This window comes from Gymnoscopelus braueri (assembly GCF_963280865.1).
Source record: "Gymnoscopelus braueri genome assembly, chromosome: 9".
NCBI lineage: Eukaryota > Metazoa > Chordata > Actinopteri > Myctophiformes > Myctophidae > Gymnoscopelus > Gymnoscopelus braueri.
In genome coordinates this window covers 21,327,423-21,350,370 of record NC_137610.1, presented here as the reverse complement: position 1 = coordinate 21,350,370, position 22,948 = coordinate 21,327,423, and the positions used below count along the sequence as shown (strand labels likewise).

Here is a 22,948-nt window from a genome sequence, read left to right as displayed (position 1 = left end):
CTGGTCCAGAGGAAAACTAGGCCATCACCAAGATCGGCCTCAAGCTCAAAGGCAAGAAACAACACCTAACACGGAGGACAAAACCATTGCCATCAAATATCTGGCTATCATTTTTGTGGACGACGTGTAGTCAGAGGATGTATCCATTTTGGCGTCAAATGAGAACAAAATTGAGAAGAGATAGGCTTAATTTGTTTTACAGTCTATGATAAAAAGAGAATGATGATGCGGACCGGGCACCTAGGCTCCAATGTAGCCTGACAGTGCGTCCAAGTTCGAGTCCCGATCCCGACGGCCTTTGCTGCGTGTCACTCCCCATGTCTCTCTCCCCGTTTCCTGTCCTATCTTCACCTCACTATCAAGTGAATATCAAGCCCAACAAATACATCTTTAAAAAGAGAATGATGGACTTTATAATAAGTATATGAACACTTCTGCTCAGTTGGGCCCACATTGTGGTGAACGTTGCAAAGTGATATTACGTACAACTTGTGAACGGTTGCTGGAGCAGCACCGTTAGGACTACTGGCCCACAATGTCGAGATTGGAAAATAATTTAAGTATGGCATAGGACTGGACCTGTTTGCCAAGTTTTGTTTATTTTTATAGTTTATTAATGTAAAGGCAGATTTCCTGGTCAGATAGAAGAAAGAAGAAAAATCAGAAATACAAAACACCCCCCCTTTCTTCTATATGATAGTCTCTACAGTGTTATGAAAGACTTGGGACTCATTCAGTGTCTCCCTGAACTGTCAGTGGCTGTCACGCGTTGAAACAAAAATAAAAAAACAACAAAAAGACTGTGGCAGTGGTCCCAGAAAGAAAAGGAGGAGGGAGGGATGGCTGAGACTAATCCCGCGGTGCACTTCAAAGTCGGTTTTGCAGCTTCTCATCTGCCGTAAACAATCTGCCAAAGTGGCTCTGGGCTGGGGTTGTGGCACCGGAAAACCTTTCCGTGCGGCTATGGCAGATCAGCCGGTTTACCGAAGCACAGCAGAGAGACACTTAGTTTTAAGGGAACCTATACTTCAGAAGCGTTGCAATTGTGACTGCGGCGCTGCGTCTCAAACCTAATATAATTGGGTTTTAAACCATTAAAACCGGGAAAGCTCTGTGCCATTTTAGAAATGAGCTATATGCGTTTTTCAGAAAACTCTTAGGATTTAGAACAGTGGTTTAGAACAATGGTTCTCAAAAATAGCAGAAACACAAGCTCACAGCACGTCACTTCATGGCGCGCTGCGAGCTTGTACTGTACATCTGCTATTTTTGAACATTTTTGAAAAATCTTGAAAGTGCTTGAAAAATCTTGAATGTTTTAACACAAATCTTCTCTTCTGGGGGGTCCCTGGCACAAAACACTTTCACACTATCATTTTCTGGGTCCTTGATTTACAGTAGAAGGCATGTGTAGAATCGGCCTCAGGTCTTAATGGGTTAAACGTTAAATACCAGTCAGCTGGCAGCGCTGGTGCCAAAAGGCTTTAGGATAGCACAGCACGGTGCCATCGCTCAATTCTGCTGGACTATTTTTTTCCCTCCCCGCATTGGTTTCATTCCCTGGCAACTATTCTCATAGGGAATTATTAATGATACCGCACAGAGCCAGACATTTCTGTGTGATGTCCTTGTCAGAGATGTTTTTTTAGAGAATCAGGACAGCTTCTGAGTGCATGTACAGGGGTTGCTTGAAGGACGAAACTAACTTGAAACTAAGAAAGACTGAGCCAAGATCACACAGCATTTCGCTTTCATTTTTCTGCACGCATCCATTTCCCCCTCATACTCATACTCGGGCTGGGTTGAATCATGTAGAAATCATCAAAACATTTTGCAGCAATTAAAGCCACTTTCTGGGAACACATCTGCCAGATTGATGCAATTGGTGAGATAATTACCTGTTCTCATTGCGCTGAGTGTATCGTGGCTGTGGGTCACTATCGCCATCGTTGACGTCATAGCTGGCCTCCGGGTCCTGAGGCAGACACCAAAGGAAATATTATATTCTCATCTATTTTTATGTGTTCACCTTGGCTGAGCCATCTTCATAAGTTTCTTTCCTCTGTAGCCATTAAAAAGCGGCATTGAAAAAAAAGGAAGCTATTTCAAAAGGCTGTATTCCTCCTTGTATTATCCCTCTACTCACGTAATTGTTGATCAGGTCAGGGTGGTCTTTCTCAATGCCGTCATCCAGGATGGTAACCACCACATCTCTCCCTGTGTAGCCCTGAGCCCAAGCTTCTTTGGCGTTCAGGTCCTGGTGGGTTGGGCTGGACTGGAGGTAACACACACACACACACACACACAGAGGCTGTTACGTCGCAAACAAATCAGTCGGCCATATGGGCACAAAAGGGGGCATGCCCTTATATGGGCATATACTGATGACATCAGGGATCTCCATGTAAGGGAATAAAGGGGACATGCCCATATATCGGCATATACTGCTGACATCAGGGATCTTCATATATGGGCATAAAAGTGTGATGACCCATCCTATTTGTGTGTAGTGTTGCATCACAGCAATTTGCTGTGATTCTAATGGTGTTCTCTGTTCATGTGTAGGAGAGAGAGGCAGAATAGCCCTGACCAGCCTGCTTAAAAACTCCAGAGGATGATTGGAGTCAGGTGTGCCTCATCCTCTAGGCACACCCCTGCAGGCTGGTCCCCTCCTCCAACACATGAACAGAGAACACCATTAGAATCACAGCAACACTACACACAAATAGGATGAGCCATCACAAAAGGGACAAGGACTGACAGATACAGAGATCTCCATTTATGGGCATATCAGTCGGATCGGGGGTGCGACGTAGGTGTTAAGGCCACGTGGCGGGACAAACCTCTAATAGCAAAGGACCTTATTAGACGGACGATGTTGAAGTTGAGTGAAATGCCTCTATTTGGTCATCATACACGCATTAGTTTTGTAAATATATCCTGAAAGCTCCAAGTCATCGCCAACATTTCGATAGAGGTATTCGATCCAAAATACTGTGACATTTGATTTTGTCAATATCACCCAGCGCTGCTAATGTATGACTGTAAATAAAAACGAAAAACAAAACACTCAAACGTAGTGGTCTGGTGGTGCATATGGACAAATCTGAAACTCTTTGCTAATGATACTGTCCTTCACCCAAAGCCTGGGGAGAAGTCTTTTCTTTTGCAGGACTTAAATGTGCAGCGTGAGCTCCCGTGCCATTGTTTCGCTCAGATAGAGGGAGATGAACCAGCTGCAATGTTCGGGGAGAGCTTTCACCTTGCTCATAGACGAGAACAGAGCAGCTTCTCTCCAAACAGCGAGGTGATGAGAGCAAGCTACGCGAGACGGGAGGGAGGGGGGTTGTTGGGGGAGCTGGATAAACAAGGGAGGACAGTATCAGTACTGAGAAAAGCAGACGGATACGCTATTAAAAAAAAAGAAATACTGTTACAAGCTCATGTTGTGAGCTCGGAGATGTATCTAAATCGAATTAAATAGCCATTTTTTAAATCATTCTTGAAAGATTGAGAAAAAATTGAGAAAATAGGGCAAAATGGTTAACACCTCTGTGTTCACCTCTTCCGCCCCTTTGTTCTATGTCCTGCTGAGCTGCTCTGGATGCTGTGCCAGGGTGCTTAGCTAAGGAGCTTACATCCCCCGGCTGTGGGCTCTGCACTGGCACCGATGCCATTCCCATACACACAGCCACGTACATGAAGGCGCATTACAGGACGCTTTGGTGCCACGTCTGGCCTCAGTCACGCACTGACAAAATCAAATGTCACAATATTTCTGACCGAATAACTCAATAAAATGCCTCAATAAATACAAAAGTGACCATATTTTGGGGATGACGGTGGGTGCCTTTAGGAGATATTTTACACACAAGCACATTTTGTGAAACTATCACTCAGTAATGTGGAAATGATGAGGCATTCACTGTTTATTTAACTTGGCTCCAACAGTCGTCAAAAGGTCTGAAAAGTGCATTAATTTCCTGTGAGATTAATCCCTTCAAGATCAGGAAAAGACAATATTATTATAACCTAGATCGCGATATTATGATGACCAAAATCCCGGATTATACTGTATCTAGTCTCATATCCCGATATTCGATATTATATTGATATGGCGATCACCCACCAGCTGAAAAAAGGTTTATTGCCCTAAATCCTCCCCTATCTTCATGTTCTCTTTGTTTCCGACTAGACAAACACTTTTAATAATATATATCCAAAAAGGTTCAACCGCACTATCAAAGTAAAAAGCATCTGTATTGGCAACACGAACGCATGACTTCGAGCGCTCAGCCGATTAGAGCCAGTCTAAAGCTGAATGGCAGAGGTCCCATTCAGAGGTGATTTACGCCAGGGATAGTCAACGGTGCCATTAATCCATTCCTAGTGACAGGGGCTTACTGCACAAAAAAAGGCAGAAGGGCAAGATAAGGGTCAATCAAAGTGTCTCATAAAGCGCACGAAGGAGCCATTGTTGAGCCATATGGCTCACATCAGCACTTCCACTGGTGTCCGATTCACTTTATTGTCCAATCCTGATTCCTGAGACATCTGTCAAGCCCGAATATGACTTCGTCATACGGTGTCGAGTGCAGAAAATAGAAAATCTGTAAGCTCACCAGTGTTGATTTTGACAGATTTTTTTTATTTCGTTTTTTTAGTCATAGTCTTTTGAATAATAATCCATTTAGTTTTAGTCATATTTTAGTCATCTGAAATGTTTTAGTTTTTGTCTAGTTTTCAGTCGACTAAATATTATAAGATTATAGTCGACTAAATCTACAGTTGATTTAGTCGACTGAAATGTATTTTGGCGGTGCCTTGATGGCGTCGTAAACATAGACATATAAAGGTAGACGCCTCCTCTGGCTCTGAAGCGTCGGCATCTCGGACGCACTTCCGCTTCCTCTATGCTTCCGGGGGGCAGCTGGAAATTTCCTTGTGTGTCACAGAAGGGGGCGTTCAGTAGGCCAATCAGAGGCAGGTGGGGGTCTGGGCGGGACAACTAGATTCTGACAAGTCCTGGGAAAGACGCGCTGTGGTTGGCCAGTAGTCAACACGCTGTGATTGGCCAGTGCCCGTTCCCCCCGGAAATATGGCGGCCACGTACCAAACGGGTCGCTCCAACGAACTGCAGAGGCCAATGAGGTATCTAGGTTTCTATATCTATGGTCGTAAAGGCTGATTTTACCGCGTTGTGAGCTTGTAGATCTGCTATTTCTAGAGAGCAACACCCGATCGCAACCAAACATAAAATGACTTGTCTTAGTTCTACTGGATCTCTTCTCCACTCGTCCCTCACTAACATTTTAGTCTAGTTTTTTTTTTGTTGACGAAATTGTCAATATATTTAGTCTTAGTCATCATAGCTTAGTTTTTATTTAGTTTTCGTTACCTTAAAAAAGGTAGTCGACGAACATTTTTGTCAAAGTTTTAGTCGACAAAATCAAGACTGAAGCTCACAACGGAGCTTACAGATCGGCTATTTTCTGCGTTTATAGATCTGCTATTGTCGGTCTGCGATGCCGTCGTACGACGGAGCATACATTAGGCATCAGCTTTTGATCAGACATGGAAACTTTTGCGTTGGCGGGTGGCTTTTCTTTGTTGAGGGAACTAAACAGAATTGATGCAACATAGGCCTGAAGGGACACTCTTAGACAGCAATTCAATTTGTGCTTATCAAGCTGACCATGAGGGAATTAATAATTGCTGCCAGTTTATTATTGAGTATAGCTCTAAATCAGGTATCCCCACAGGCCTGTGCATTGCTGAAGTTATTGAGCGCAGCACAGCTCTGGCAAGGCTGAATAAAGGGGCTGTTAAAACTTTAATCAAAAATAATTGCAAAGGAAAAAAATGAAAAAATTAAAAAGATTTGAAAGATGTTCAATCTGAGACAGCGTTATTGACTGAAGGTAGGGGTAGGAAAAGGCGTTCATGTGAACAGCTTTCTTCCCCAACGGCTGCCAAAGAACGAGAAATGCAGAGGTAAATAATATCAAGCACGCCTATTTTATTGACCGCGTGCGTCTCTTTGAGTTGACTTGTTGACATGCTGTATCGATTTTAGCAAGATAAATGTTGTTCAATGATCCTTAGTTTACAAACGCTATTCGATGTCCTTGTCCCACACCTGACACTGTGCGGCCGTGATAAGGGATCACAGAGGGTTAGCAGATAAGGTACCATTACTCACTAGGTACCGCTACTCACTAGGTATCATTACTCTCTAGGTGTCATCATCACTAACCAGGTACCACTACTGACCAGGTACCTACTACACAGAAGGCTCACCAGGTACCACTGCTTGGAGAATTCAGGGTCTGAAGGGTCGTCAAACAAATCCCTCTTCTTTCTCCTTTTTATCACCTGCTGCTCTGCCCATTGCACCTAAGTGGACCACACACACACACACACACACACACGCACACACAGACACAGACAAATAATTAATTTCATGTGTTGTTTATTTCTTATCTTCCAAACACGCTTTCATGACAGTACCAGCCCTTTCATTTCTGCCAGTGTGTTGTGGCATCCCGCAGTTCTCAGATACAGAGAAAGCAGGGCCCCGCTGTGTTCAAAAAGAAATCATCAGAATGAGAAGGAAATGTGAGGCAAATCTGATGTCTGTCTGGTTCCTGGAAGGGAGTTGGGGAGATCAGAGTATGGAAGTTCACTCCAGTTCAATTGACGTTGTAGGCATTGACTAGAGCCAAACCGATGGCAGATTTTTGGGTCCAATAAGACGACTTACCGATGTTTTGACTGATATTTAACAACAACAAAGCCAAAGCAATTCTAAATGAATTATAAAAACAGACTAGACCTACAAGCTCACAGCACGTTGCAATGCGCAAACTTTTGAAAATCTTCACCTATAATGACACATTGATAGCATCATTTTCTACTCCGATGTCGTCCAAAAAGTCAAATAATGGCAGATATATTGGCGTATATCTGCCATTATTACAGTAAAGTAGTACTGTAGTGTATATCGTCACTGTCGGGCAGAAACCTTTTATCTCCATATTCTAACCTTTCGCGTTTTTTCCGTAAATTAACGCCCTCCTTGATCTTACTACAGCGTCACACAAAAGCATAGCAAAAGTAGCAGATCCACAAGCTCGAAACGTGGCGCGAAGGTTTACACTCGATAAGGGACGATATGCATGGCGGTGTAGGGCTGGGTGGGTGATACTGGGCTATACCAATAAAGAAGCCCATTTTGTGAATATCATGGTATAATACAGTTGTACTCATTAGGTACAGTATAATTGTCACATCCTGAAACTCTGCACAACTTTCACACATTGCAAACGCTTTGATACTGTAGGTTTTCATTCCCCCTGCTATGTGTGACTGACAGATGTGAGAATACACACACACACACACACACACACACACACACACACACACACAGCTTTTCCAATCAAACATCATAGGCGTTTCCCGCCCACGCTTGTTAAATTGTAATGAGCATCATATTTCAAAGGCAGCTGACTGACATTACAACAGCTAATAGTAAAACATACTGTCATGTAGATGGATGGCAATTAATGTTGGAGTCACTTAGGCTATCTTCCACAATTCTGTCCCACCATTGGGAATTTTAAATCTAATTTAAAGACCCAGCTTTTCTTCACTCTTGCTTTCAGTTCAGCCTGGGGTTGTGCCATGGTTTTTGTCAAGTCCACTCTTAATTGGCCTTAATTTATTTTTAATGTCCTCTCATTGTGCTTTTATCTGTTTTTTGGATTTATTCAGTTTCAATTAAGTTATTATTTTTATGGTTATCTTGTTTTAGTTTTCTATCTGGTATTTCTTCTGTTCTTGTGCTTTTACTTTAAAACGTTCTCTTAGTATTGCTTTTAACCAATACCCACAATCCATGAGATAGATAGATAGATAGATAGATAGATAGATAGATAGATAGATAGATAGATAGATAGATAGATAGATAGATAGATAGATAGATAGATAGATAGATAGATAGATAGATAGATAACTGACAGCAGTTAAGATACAGATGAGTAAAATAAGAACTGTAAGATACAGCAGGGTAAAAAAGGGTCACAAAAAGATAACAACCTCACTATCAGTAATGAACAGTAGTATAGGATAGTATACACCCTGTACAATAGCCTGCACTATGTACTGTAGGAAAACAAATAAAATACATACAATAACTGTGATATTACAGTATCCCCCCTATGCTTCCGTAGCAACCAGTACACCACTAATACACCCTATACAATAGCTTGCATTATGCATAGCAAAAACACACACAGTCTCAGGGTCATTACAGTGTCTCACCCTATGCTTAGGCAAAACGTAAGCAAATCACACACAATCACAGTGTCATTAGGAGGGCATCACGGAATACATAGATATCATTACAGCGTCGACAATATAATCAGTACAGTAACTGTACCCAACAGTGTTACTAATGAAGAGAAGAAGAAAAAAAACACTGTCGATATAACAATACAGCCTCCATGCAAGAAGGATAGAGACAGAGTCCTTACAGTACTGTACATTGTACTGGTGTTAATCCATCAGCCTCTACTATAAAGCATAATAGGTCAACTGCGATCAGGTTTTTTTTAATGTGCTATTAGACTATATAGATATACTAAATAAAAGTGACCCAACTTGACAAAACCACTTAGACCCTAATATACTTCGTTGACTAGGAATCTGTACTGTTGCCTTTTCTTTTTTGTACCTTTTCTCCACCTACACAAAATCTCTTATATATATTTGTATATATAAAATAATATACTGTACTCACAACGCATCACAGCATGACCCATTGTGAGCTTGCTATAGAGCTTGCAATGAGTTTTGTGAGCTTGCTAGTATTTATGCATGTCCCATTATATTAGGACATGCTCAGAATAGGGTTAATATCTCAAATAAAGGTCATGTCATCGCTGGGCATTATTAGCGTGGCTGATGAATGCTCCCCTTGCTTAAGTTATATTGTGCTGCAGTGAGAACGCAGAGGCCAAGAGTGGATTGTAAAAACGTTATTTTAAATGTTTAACACTCTAATCATTTGATTAAGCTTTTTTATGTCTTTTCTTTGCATTGCCCAAGTTAATATATGAGTTTTTATTAGCAGGCTATTTTCCATGCTTGTCCGTCACTCAATTCTGTGCACTCATAAAAGTAAATTTCTAATAAAAAATGTTTGAATACAGCTATAAATTGGTTGGCTGGCGTGTACAGCCTTCTCTTAGGGACTGAAGCCATTAACCTCATTCAGTTGATAGTTGCACTACTGTACAACAGTACTTGTGATTTATTAATAAGCGCCTTTATGTCCCCTGTATCAAATCTACTGGCCTGATTATGCTGCGAACCCACAGCACCCATGAGATTAGCACAGACAAAATGACTGGTGACACGTGCTGGAACACTGTGTGTAATACTAAGTGTCATAAATGGCTTAGATGGGATTTCATTTCTTAAAAGGATCCCTGGCTAATAAGCTAAATATGTCTTAGTACATTATAATTGCCCTCTATAACTAAAACTAAACATTAAAAACACCTTAAAATATGTATCTATTTTCTTTTACTGAAGGGGGACAACACTGTGGTCTAGCCCTATAGAATGTATGGAATGCATATGCTAATAAATCATATTTTAAATATTGTTTTGATGTTAATATTAATCGTAGGAAGTATTAAGTTGTTTTTTATTAGGATATGCTAATAACATTCCATAGGGCTGGACCACACATGGACAAAGGACATCATCAACTTGTGAAGGGCGTTGTCCCACTTGAGTAAAAGATGAACTATTTCTACAATAACTAAAATATTTAAGGTGTTTTAAATTTTAAATTTTAGTTATAGAGGGTAATTATAATGTATTAAGGCATATTTGGCTTATTAGCCAGGGATCCTTTTAACAATAGCACATTGGATTCAAAGATGACTTAGTTTACCACTGCAATGAGATTAGACATCAGTGCAATGCAGTCTACACGAGTACACGTTAAAGTGGCTCCACAAATAAGTTAAGTTTTTTTTACCCGTTGTTTTTATTATTATTATTATTATTATTATTCAGGGAAATTAAAACAGTGAGATAATGTGTAATGATCTGGGCAGCATTGCCCACCTTCCAGCTGAGAGCACAGAGCACCCCCTGCTCCCATAGCTCAAAGTGAATGACAAAAGGACTAATTAGAACACAGACAAAAGATAAAGTAACTACCTTCCTGAAGCCTGGACAAAGTCAGGCAGCCCACAGAGACGGCAGCACAAACAAGCAAACCGAGGGGAGGTAAACCGAGTGATTTAGGAGTCCGAGCATGACCTGAACCCATAATCCACTCTAGCTATAAACTGTTTGCTCCATCCATCCGAACCCCTGTGTCTGGAAGGTTTTCCTATGTGGAGAATAGACAGAGGGAGAGGGAGAGAGAGGCAGACGGACAGACAGACAGACAGACAGACAGACAAATAGAGGCAGACAGGCAGGCAGGCAGGCAGACAGACAGACAGACATACCGAGGGAAGCAGAGAAACACAGAGACAGACAGAGAGAAAGTTAGAAAGAAAGATTGACGAGAGAGAGAGAGACATGTCTGGAGAGACATTTTAGCAGCCGCAGACTAACTGCAGAGAGGAAAAGTGAGAACAAGAGTGAGTGAGAATGCAAAATGAAGAACAGAGTGTTAAGAGTGCTGGTGAGAGAGAGAGAGAGTGAAAGTGCCAGTGGAGAAATGGTGAAAGATGTGAAAGACCTGTGCTTACAAAGCAAGGCAAATCAGCAAGTTATCTTAACATCAAGCTTTTGCTAAAGCTTAATGGCAACCACACAGCAAAACAAATCAAATGTATTTTCTCCCCTCAGTCAGGGGAGCAGCAGATGCATAGTGGAGTGGTGGAGGCTTATGCTGCAACCAATGTCAATTTCACTGCATTATTATTCCGGGGGAAAAAAAGGGGCAGCGATAAGCAGTGTGTCACTGCCACAGAGCTGAGCCGGAGAAGACAATGGAGGTAATGTGAGAGACAGCATCCGGATTAGGGATGGGGCAACACTGAAACAAGCTTAAAGCTTAGCGGGGTCTAAATCCAAATCCCCGTCTTTATGTTCTCACTGCCTTTTAAAATGATCTTCTATGAACCAGGTGTAGATTTAAAGCAGATTCATGCTTCGTAGCATGACGGTGTTGTGTAAACGAAATAGCCATCCTACAAGCTCACAACAACACGTCACATCCGCAACGTGTTGTGAGCTTGTGGTCTGCTGTTTTTTTGCGTGTGACACCGTCGTGCAACAGAGCGTAACTTCGACTTCATCCATTTTGTCCGTCTTCACCCCACCCACCCCAAACACATGAGCTCTGAGATGCGTGCTCATGCAAAGGCATGGGAAGCCCAAATAAACGAATAACGTGCATGCATACAAGTGTCTTAGCCGTTTCACTGCCTGGCTGAGTGCTCCATTCCATGCAATTCTGGTGGTTCTTTCCCGGAGGCGAGGTACAGTGCTGTACTGTATGCAAGTGTGTGTATGTGTGTGGGAGTTAAGAGGCTGCGCAGGACAAGCTGCTGTTCTTGCCTGGACCCTGGCGCCCTCGATAGCTGGCGGTTCAAACTGGTGTTAACTTGAACTGACTCAGGAGTGCCCGGGAGATGGCATGTTGGACTCGATGGAACACGTAATTGTTTCTATTTTAAACATAGGCTGAATCCTGCTGGAATGGACTGCCTTTTGGACTCCAGTCAATGAATTCATTTTTTAGTTCCTCCCTTCATAACCATTTATGTTATGTTATGTTGCAGAGTAGACTTGGCAATAGGCATACTATATAGGCCGCTGGCCTTCAATTGATTATCTCCTAAGACTCTCTAAGGTGCTAGATTAATTCTGGTCTTTGCCTGCAGCTGATCAAGAGAATATAAAATATGCTTGAGCCGTTTCTGATTAGGCCACATATAGTGTCTTGTCAGTTTATTCTGCATTCTCTCCTGCATTATAACATGGCATATAAATCTCCAATCCACTGCTACGCATAATCAAACTCTACTCAGTATGACAAGCCTAAGCGCTGTTCTGTCACCACCTACATCTGACACAGCATCTCATCTCGCCATCTTATTGATTTTGGCACTCTCGAATGCCAGTCTTATTGCTGCTTAAGCGTCGCAGCTAGCCTCCCCAAGAACCCTGAACCTGTAACCCTGACGTGGCATAGCTACTGTGTCCGTTTAGCCTGACCTCTATAACCCAGCCGGCTCCGGTCAATGTCACCAACTCTCACTAATGAAGCACAGGAACAAGTCTTCCTGTCAGCCCATGTTGGGTCTCCTCTAGAGTCAACGGCCAGCTGGACCTGAGCACAGAGAGAGCAAGAAAGCAGCCACTGGCTCTGCCAGGCGGACCTTGCTTTGCAACAGATGGGCTATGTCTGTTTTCACCTCCCAACTGCCTCCCCTGCAGCTCGGGTCACCTACATCTAACTCAAAGCCTTCCAACATCTATGCTCGCATTTTAATGCTGCATAGAATATATCTGTCAAGGGGAGAGGTCGGAATTCACAGAAGCGCTCTATTACAAGTCAGGCTGAGTTTGTTGACTGAGCAGACTGCTAAATTGGAGGAATCTGTCTGAAAGACCTTGACATTCAGGGATAGAACACGCGCTCATGTTGGCCAACAGATGGGAGCATGCCAGTGCCTCTCTCATTGACATTTAGGCAGCAAAATAAACAATGCTTCGATGTCTGCCACAAAATGAAGGGGCCGCCCGCCAAGCAATCGCAGCTGTTGTTTATTGGGAGGGTTCTTATTTTTTGTGTATTTACAGCTGTCAAGTAGGTGGGGTCAGAGAGCCAAGCATGGAAACACGGGCGTTCTGAAGAATTCAATTTGAAGGTGCGTCCCATTCCCAGTAATAGTGTATACCACAAGTCCTTCCTACAGCTGGCCTGAGACATGAGGCTCTTGGCTGCATTTTGATTGATTTAGATTTTTATTAGGCAAAAGAATGTAAAACAACACAGTTACATTTATAATACTTTTGTCTAAAAGGTCCGACCAAAAAACAGACATTGTTTCCGTTGGGGTCCTTGAATTAATTTCATAGACATATATAGTAGCAACCAAACAGTTCAAAAATCAACATAAAAATACAGAGGAAAAAAATACCACTATGTACAAAAAAAAGCATCAAAAAATAAAAAATATATACAAAAAAAGGGGAGGGGGGGGGGATCGTCTGTCTCCCAACTTTCCCATCTCTCTCTCTCACTGTCCCTAAAAGAATAAAGAAATACTGAAAGAAAAAAAAAGGGAAAAAAAGAAAGAATAATAATTTGACAACCTGTCATACTGTTCATGCTGGCACCTTTTACTGATGTTAATCTGCATCCCTAACTGCATATGGCCTTATTTTTTGTTGTTGTTAGCGTGTTGCTGTGTTGGGATGAGTGAGTGAGTGAGTTGTGCATGTGTGGGAGTAGAGAAAGAACAACAACAGGCCTACCTGTGGTTCTTTGTGCAGCCTGACGTGCGTTCCCCTGTGGCCAAACGCAGACCTCTTCTCCACTGTGCGATGCCTGAAGTGATAATAATCTCCAAAAACCTGCACAAACACAAACGGAAGATACAATGAGTTTACCTGCAGCTACAGGAAATCCAGATAACAGCCTTTAGACACATCCACCATGGGAGGTACACACTACACACACAAACACCCCCCCCCCCCCCCCCACACACACACACACACACACACACACACACGTTTGTATTACTATATACTTGTGAGGACATCATTACATCTTTATTATAAGTGCCATTTAAAAAAAAATTGGGTGCCATTTTTAACACTAACCCTCAACTTGCCTCAAGTTATACTCAGTTAGCCCCCCAAAAAACGTATTTACAAACTAAAAATGTGCTTGTAGATGTGCTATTTTTGTTCTTTTTTTGCAAACATAAATCAGGCACAAATCTAACACTAAACCCTAAACCTAACTTCTAAATGTTTAATCCTAACCATAACTTCAACCGGAATCTTTTCCAAATTGTCTTTTCCTACTGTAACTAAAGAAAAAAACATTTTAAACGTAAAACATTCATTTCTATTGTGAGGACCAGGAACATTGTCCTCACAATGCCTATTTCACAATGTACGGTATATATTTGTGGGGACATTTTTGGCTCACATTTGGCCCTCACAATTATAATAATACAAGTACACACACACACACACACACACACACACACACACAAAAGAGTGTTCTTTCAAAGGGAGATTGAGACAGATCGATCCATTTGAACATCAGTGCCTCCACAGGGACACTTACATCTATTACATCACCTGCGGACGCAAAGACATTCTCATACATCTCAAGCACATTCTGTCACACGAGCAGTTGAAAGACACCAAGCGCGCGAATACAGTGACGCACGCGCGCCACAAGCGCCTGCAAAGACAAAGACATTCATTACACATGACTGCGGACGGACGCCATCCATCAGAAATAATTAGACACATCCATTAGAGAGCGATTCGGCGTTACAAAGCCACCGCAATGCATTCCTCATACTCCTGTCATCGTCTCCTTCACACCCGTGCCCGTAAAAGAGCTTTTAAGGACAGATTGGTGATGACAGATGCAGCCAGACAAAAACCTGAGGGAGTGCTTTGCTCTCTGTGACCTTTGACAGAGCTGGTGCCACGAGCACCTGGAGGCTACTGTTCCGTTCTCTCCCTCTTTTCTTCCTCGGTCAAGGACAGCCCTGGCACAATAGCAGAGACATACACAGCTAGGGGACCGATTAAGTGCCCGGTCAAAATGAGAAAAGGGGGAGGCGGCAGGCCAGGCGGCGGCGGCGGAGACGACTGGTGCCGTCTTTACATAGGCAATTCACAGGAGAGCATGCATCCATTTGAGGAGGAAGGGGCTGCAATCTGTATAGCCAGCGCCACTGGGGACCGGCTCACCTTCATGAGACCAGTGGAGCAGAGGAAGAGAGGGGGGGGGGGGGGGGGGGGGTGAGAGAGAGAGAGAGAGAGAGAGAGCGAGAGCAGAGCAGGTTCTGTCAGGCGGATGGAGTAAGGATGGATGTGTTTGAGGAGAGAGAACAGCAAACGCAGCAGGATGCAAGGCTCTCCTGGGGCTGTGGGCTGATTTTGCAGGTTGGCTGCCTGCTGGCTGACTGGGCTGTAGAAGGCTGGGGCCCAGAGACCCTGCCTGGCAACTTGGCAAGACTGATATACAGTACAGCTGCAACTATGAATTATTTTCTTAGTGATTATTCTACTGAGTACTCATTCGATTAATCGAACTCACCGTGAATCACATGCTATATGAAAATTGGCTTATGGGAGGACCGGCTGGCCAGCAGACCGGCCGGCGGGCTGACGGATCTCTGACATCACACTCATGTCACCATGACTCAGCCATAACCACATAAGCAGCAATGCAGCTACGCCAAATATGGAGTGTGTTGTCTAACCTAAATGTGTCGTCATGGCATCAGGCGCAAACAAATCACTCAGCCCCATATATGGACATATACTGATGACATCAGGGAACTCCATATTTGGGCATATCGGCATGCACATATATGGGCGGGCATATACTTCTAACATCCGGGATCACCATATATGGGCATAAAAGGGACAAGGACTGACAGTCAGATAAAGAGATCTAGGGATGCTAGGAATCAAGTGGTTAATATACTGTACGTCAGCAATTGATGCTGATTAATTCAAATCAATTACCGGTAGTCAGATTGCCTGTTGCAGCCCTATTGGACTGGTCCATTTATGCTATTTAAAGACATGTGCAAACGTGTGCATGTGATTGGAAATCCCCTATCATGTTTACTTTTAAACAGAAAAATAAGAATGCATCATTACTCCTTCATAATGCAAAAGTGATCTTTTCTGTTGTTGAAGCTATGGATGCACATGCATTATAGAGAGACTGACAAATATGCCTTCTTTAATGAAATGTTTTTTTTGAAGGCTGATGGAGAATGAATGAATGAAAATAAACCAAAGCAAACAAAATGCCTTGATATGAGTTTGCTCACCTCCCATTTCTGTGCAACATTATATTAAACACATTTGAAACCGCATCTCCTTTCATCTCAGGCAATAACTTTGACAGAAAACACCCAGGTGCTGCTGGGAAGGCTCAGAGGAGGGTTTAAACTAGCACGTATACCTGCAATATTACATTACATCCATATTGTTTACATTGCATACACCAACACGGTGCCTTGTGTTAAGTCCACGGTTTGTGGCCACTCGTATCATAGCATGCCCAAATTACATGACCAGCAAGTAATGTAGCCTTAAGGTTAATTCAGACCGCAATGTTCTAATGCTTAAATATATGCTTCCATCGTATGACGGTGTGCTTGTAGGTCTGCTATTTTCGGCGCATGACACCGTCGTGGGAAGAAGTATAAATTGGGCTTAAAGCGGTTTCATCTCGTCGCAAATCTTTGGTCTGAACTAGGCCTTAAAAGGGACCTAACATTTCACATCAAAGCCACACAATGGGAAATGGCCTAGAGATAATGCAAAAATGTAGGTGTAACGAAGGAAACGACCAAGAAGTTAATGGGGCCTACTTTTAGTTTCTGTGGAACAGAATGCTAATTCGAGCTGTGTGCTGGGGTGGCCGGCGTGCTGGACGGGCCTATTTCCTACGGTGCTGATGTCCTTATTTAGCCCATGGGTCTATCTGTCCTGGGAAATTTAGCCGGGGCTGCAGAAGTTAAGTTGAACATGCACAGGAGCCGCATGTGTGTTTGTGTGTCCGAGGTACTTTGTGTGACTCATGCTTATCTGCAGCCAGGCGTGCACGCACGGCGGAGCAGTGAATCCCATAGCAGTTGTGCTCGCTCGTGCGTGTGTGTGTTTGTGTGTGCGCGCAGGGACGATAATTGAGAGCAGTGTGGATCATTACTCATCCTGCCAGTGGTCTACACGTCTGCATCGGTGGACCACTGCCCTTTACACTCCTCAGTGAGCAGTGCAACCAGTTGCTACCTCATCATCTGTTCTGCAGTTTGCCTTGTCTCCTTCCATCTATCACACCCCCACACAAAAAACTCCCCACAAAAAAAACCAACATAAAATCAATTTTTTAGGCCTAGACTAGTACCAATTATACCTCTGTTCTCCACGGGCCAAAGCTCTGTCTAGAAGTAGAGGTCATCTGATGGATTTTTCAAGGCCGATACAATTTCCAATATTTTGGAGAACAGGAAGGCTGATAAGACAGATAATAATAACCGATTTGTTTGTCTCTCTTTCAAAGTTGCCTTTCATTCTTGGCAGGCATGTTTATCGTTTATTTTTTCGCAATGTGACATGTTGTGAGCTTGTAGATCTGCCATTTTTGCTCATTTGTCATACGACTAAGTACAAAGGGCTGGTGGCCGTGTCGCAAATGATGCTAAAACAATTTAAATGATAAATAAGAAATAGACCATGTAGTCTGGCGTAGCGGTCCAGGCACCTAGGCTCATTGTAGCCTGACAGCGCGTCGCGGGTTCGACTCCCGATCCAGACAGCCTTTGCTGCATGTCTCTCCCCTTTTCCTGTCAGCCTTACTGTCCTGTCAAATAAAGGCATAAAAAAGCCCAAAAACAAATCTTTAAAAAAACTGATTGCACATCTACAACAGGTAGTTTAAAACTTTGTTTTCAATATTCAGATGTTTCCAGAGAGTTAACTTGGAGTCCATCATTTAACTAATCCCCATTGCCAAAGGACATCATGCCAGCAGCTCCAGCAGGAGATTTCACAGGCAGCACGGAGAAATACAGACCCTCTGTGTCTGTCTCTGGCAGCTTTTCTGAATCAGAATCAGAATCAACTTTATTGTCACATCACACGATTACAGGTAGAAAAGAGTGGGTGGAATGATTTTTTGGTGCAAACTCTCAGCAGTTATAGGAAGAGTTGGAAGGAATAGGGAAAGAGAGAATAGAGAAGAAAGGAACACAGAACATAGAACAAGTCAAATAACAAGACGGCACAAGTACAAAGTCCAATATTCATAAGGTGCTTTGACAAAAATGTAAGCATTGTAGGCGAGAAATAGGCCATGCAGTTGCTCTTGATTAATTTCACATCTACAACTGCTAGTTTAAAACCTTCCATGGAGTTATATTGAAATCTGTTTCTGTCCATCTCAAGTGGTGAGTGACACTCGATGCAGAAATGGTTGCTACGTGATGATTAGCTGCTGTCCGGTGAACATTCGCTTCTCATTTGAATAAAGTTGCGTTGAACCCTTTTTGAACACTAGCTCCGTGCCGCTTTCAATCCCATGATCCTTTGTGCAGGAATGACCCCTGCTTCCATATAAAACTAATGAGGAGCGGCAAAGAAAACACCTTGCTCTGTGCAAGTGAAAATGCACCACTGACTGTGTAAGAGTAGTGCTTGAATGTTTTTCTTTTTAATGCATTGAAAATGCATGTGGAATAATGCATTTTGAAATAGAATTACACTTAATGAACATCTTTATCAATAATGTGGATAATTGTCTATTTTGAAACATGAAAGAATTAACGAGTACGGTACGAAGTCAGACTATCACTATCTAGTGCTGAAAGTGTGAAAAAAATATTAAATCCTGTGCATCTATGGCATATAAAAAATACAATTGTTGCATGACACAGCGTGCATCCAAGTATAAATCTGGCATTAGTGGACAGAGTACCAGACACAGACCATCAAGCCCCACCTCGCGTGCGGACAGAGTGAACTCTATTTAATATGAAGAAAAAAGGATGAAAGAAATGCACAGGCCTTGAAATAGACTGCCATTAACAATAATTGCACGGAACAGGGATGAATTGCAGAGCAAATAAAACTAACTGCAAATAACATTTCTAATTGAAGTGCCTTTTCTTTAAACTACCTTAAATGTCAGGAGAAGATAAAACAACTACATTTGAACAAAGTTTGAACTTCAAAGAGCAGGCATGTGTGCTTGTGTGTGTGTGTGTGTGTGTGTGTGTGTGTGTGTGTGTGTGTGTGTGTGTGTGTGTGTGTGTGTGTGTGTGTGTGTGAGAATAAGAATGACAATGAGAGAGATAGAGAGAGAGAGAGAGAGAGAGAGAGAGAGAGAGTGAGAGTGGTGGGATGTGAGGTGTGTAGAGATGGAGACTGATTTGAGTGCTGCTGACAGTAATAACGGTTATCAAACGTTCCCTGACAGCCTAAGAGTGCTGAGAGGCTTCAAAGAAACAATCCACACCGTTTCCACTGCATCCGCGGCACCTCGGCGTCTCTCTCACCGCCACTTTACAGTTTCTTTCACACTAACCTTGCGTTTCACGCTGCTCTCTCTACCTCTGTCATCCATTTAATTATTCTCACGCTGCCTTTTTTAATGACTCACCCATGCTCTTCTCTACCCCTATATGTAGTATGTACCGCTCCCTTTTCGTCTGACCCCCATTCTCTCTCTCTCGTTATTCCTCCATCTCCCTCTCTCCCCCCCTCCTCTCTCTGTCATGGGTAAGGCACTTCTTAGGGATGTTTTATACACATGAAGTTCCATATCAGAGATACATTGTATCGCTACGGTTCTCTGCCGGCATTTGCTAGCATTATCAATCAGGAAAACTGTCAAGCTGCAAGGTGACTAAACTCAATGTCACGGTGTGTGTGTGTGTGTGTGTGTGTGTGTGTGTGTGTGTGTGTGTGTGTGTGTGTGTGTGTGTGTGTGTGTGTGTGTGTGTGTGTCTCCCCCATAACCCAACCAATCCTCTCTATCCCGTCCTCGTCATCCCCGGGGAGGCTTTACCACGGTCCCTGGCGCCCTGCAGTCTCAGGCACACCGTCAATATTGGCCTAAGGGGGTTGGCTCCAGTTCACCGGTGCCTGGAAGATAAGCTACCTTCCAACGGGGCGGAGATGCCATTTCATGTACACGGTAAAATCCTCAGTGCTCATTTAACTCTGAGAGGGTACAACTGGAACCAAACGGACCTGTTTGGTCCAAATGTACTCTCTCTCTGAGTTATTAATACGGAGATCTCCGTCAATGGCAGGGAATGTGTTAACACTGAGGACTTTACTGCGTAAAGAGTAGGAATGTTGTGAATATTCAACTCAGCGGACCAAACCTATGGAGGGCTTTTCCCTGCCAATGAGCGCTAGTTGCCACGGTCAACCTGAAAGCGTCCGTTTTGTTGAGGAACGAATCTCAAACTCGTTTTGTGCCATTGAGGTTCCTGCGGTTTCTGCAGTGGCAGCAGAGGGACAATCTAAAATCTAATTTTCTTATCGTCACAACAAACAGCGCTGTGGGGAGAGAAAAACAAACCCATTTGGAGCGGTGGTGGAACAACATCTGGAAACGTGGTAACCTTAGTGTGTGACTCTGTTCAATACAGAAGCAGCTTGTCGAGGATTCGATTTTGCGTACTTTAGCTGTCTGCTGTGCTTATATCGGGCACGGCGGGATGCCACTTTGCTGTATGTTTAGCCTGTCCCCCCCCCCCCCCGTGGCTGGGCAAACGCGCTCGGACGCAAATCCGCTTTATTGGCGTTGGCGTCAGTTATGGAACAGGGAACAATTGTTCAAGGAAAAACACTGGGGTTCAATTGCTGGTTAGAAAAGCAGCAATAACAGTAATTCACTCTAAGCGCTGTGCATTTTAATTTGCAGCTTGTGATATACAATTGCACAACCACTGATGGCGATGGCCAAGCATATGAATGTGCGTGTGCTCTCACACGCACAGCCCCCCCCCCTTGTGGGTAGTGAAACAGCTTTGCATGCTCATCGTAGAAGGAAATGTCAGCAGCACAGCTCAGTGATTGCCACGTAGCCTTGCAACCCTCTCTCCCTTTTCTGCCTAGGTCCATTATTAATGCGCCACACACACACACACACACACACACACACACACACACACACACACACACACACACACACAGTGATGAATACCCCCCCACTGAAAGTCTCACACTCCTTTGTTCCTTATACTATCAACTCAAAAGGCCCAAACTGTACAAACGCATCATCCACCACAACAGACGCCGATACACACACGTGCGCGGCACGCTCGCACACCGCCGTGAAGCGACACTAGCTGTTGTTTGGGTAATCAAACGGTCATGTATTTGGCGTCTGCTGGCCTGCTGTCTTTTAGACTAATTACAGCTCAAACTCTGGGGTTCTGTTTTCGAAGGAGACGCTCATTATTTTTCCTCTGAAACAGAGGCTAATTGAGTGTTTTTTAAATGAAGGGTAATTATTTGTTTGCGCCGCGCCTCTAATTCTGCATGTTGCCCGCCTACACTTGGCGCATCAGCTCGGGGGAAGAGTCGTCTCGGGATGGAAGCGTCTAACATGAAAAGCGGCTAGTCTGCTCATTATGTGTCTGTCTTCAAGGCAACATTTAATGAAACCACAATGAAACCGTCACGGATAACAAGATGGTGGCAGACTGAAAAGGTTAGCAAAAAATTCTAGCCCCTAGTCTCGGAATAAATAAAGAGGCACAAGCCGTTAGGGTGAGGCCTTGGGAAAGTGAAAAGTCTCTAAATCATGAATGGCGTGTGACTCGCCGGGGCCCGTTCAGTTTGACGGGACTATATGGCAGAGTGGAGTATAAAAGACAAGAGACATCGAAGGAGATGGACGGGTAAGCAGCACTGCAAGAAAAACGACAGGGGACAACGACGGACACCGAAAGGAAATCACCTGGAAATGGATGGGTGACAGAGGAGACAGGAGAAGAGGAAATATACAGCCCCTTGACTAATGTCCCCATATAAAATGATATTTGACATGCCTTACATTGGAGCAGATTTATTTTGGCTACAGTGTAAGGCCTGATCATCATCAACGGCGCTCTATGCACGACGCATCTGAAGATCCGCACCTGCCCAATTGCGGGACAGATCCAATCGGTTTAGGCTGTAAAATCTAATGGTCCCAGAATAAGAATGTGTCTGCTGCAGGCATTCTCCCCCCCCCCAACAGTCCAATGCACAGGTTTTCAAAGTGGGGGCTGCCCAGGGAGGCCAATTGGAAAGAAGTGGGCAAGTAAAACATTTTAAAGAATTGCGAAAAATAAAATTAAGCTTGCAACGCATCGCTATTTTCGCATTTCAAGTAGAACATTTGCATTGTGTGATTTTTCAGACAGAAGGCAGATGAGGGGAGGGTGGCGGCCTGCTTATCTGTAAAACCAACACACACACACGCACGGCAAAGTTTCCTCATCAGCCTCGGCCAAACCTTGCTGAAGGTGATGCCGATGCCTCAGCTTTCCATATCCCACACACACACACACACACACATTTGCATTTCTATACTTGTGAGGACATTATGAATGCCATTTTTAAAGTAATGTTTTTGTGTATGCCAAAACAGCAGATCTACAAGCTTGAAGAACTGTTATTTTCAGTCCACGACGCATTGCTCAACTAAATCAGGCCTATTTCTAACCCTAACCCGTAAACCCATAATTGTCTAATTCCAACCCCAATCTGAATCTTTCCCTATTTGTAAGCCTAACTCCCCATTTCTCTTGTGAGGACCAGGAAACGGGTCCTCCAAATTTCTAAATCTCAGCTATACTTGTGGTGGGGACATTTGGCCCTCACAAGTATAGTAAATAATATAAGAGTGTACTGTACACACACCCGAAAGAATTTGAGCTATGGCCTTGAATGATAACGGAGGGGGGAGAGAGAGAGAGAGGGAGAGAGAGAGAGAGAGAGAGGGGAGAGAAGAAACATTTAATATTTTAAGATACCAATAACAAATCCCCGCTGGGCTGCTTCTGAAGCCTGACTCCCTCTGACCAGGGTGGAGAAATATGTTAACCAAATTGGTAAACACCGCAACTTTTTAGCTCCCCCTTCCCTGACAACACTGAATATTTATGAGGGCGGTGAGAGAGAGTCGTTGGAT

General features: G+C 43.5%; 1 protein-coding gene across 3 annotated transcripts in view; it reads right to left on the bottom strand.

The window, feature by feature from the left end:
• The window catches only part of furinb (furin (paired basic amino acid cleaving enzyme) b), a 116,879-nt gene that overhangs the window by 48,911 nt on the left and 45,020 nt on the right, over nucleotides 1–22,948 (bottom strand). For all 3 annotated transcript variants that reach the window (XM_080437618.1, XM_080437620.1, XM_080437619.1), the window contains 4 exons: nucleotides 13,519–13,617; nucleotides 6,301–6,396; nucleotides 2,147–2,275; nucleotides 1,899–1,975 (listed from right to left, as the gene is read on the bottom strand). In XM_080437618.1, the coding sequence (XP_080293744.1) occupies nucleotides 1,899–1,975; nucleotides 2,147–2,275; nucleotides 6,301–6,396; nucleotides 13,519–13,617 (401 nt within the window). The remainder of the gene's footprint in view (nucleotides 1–1,898; nucleotides 1,976–2,146; nucleotides 2,276–6,300; nucleotides 6,397–13,518; nucleotides 13,618–22,948) is intronic.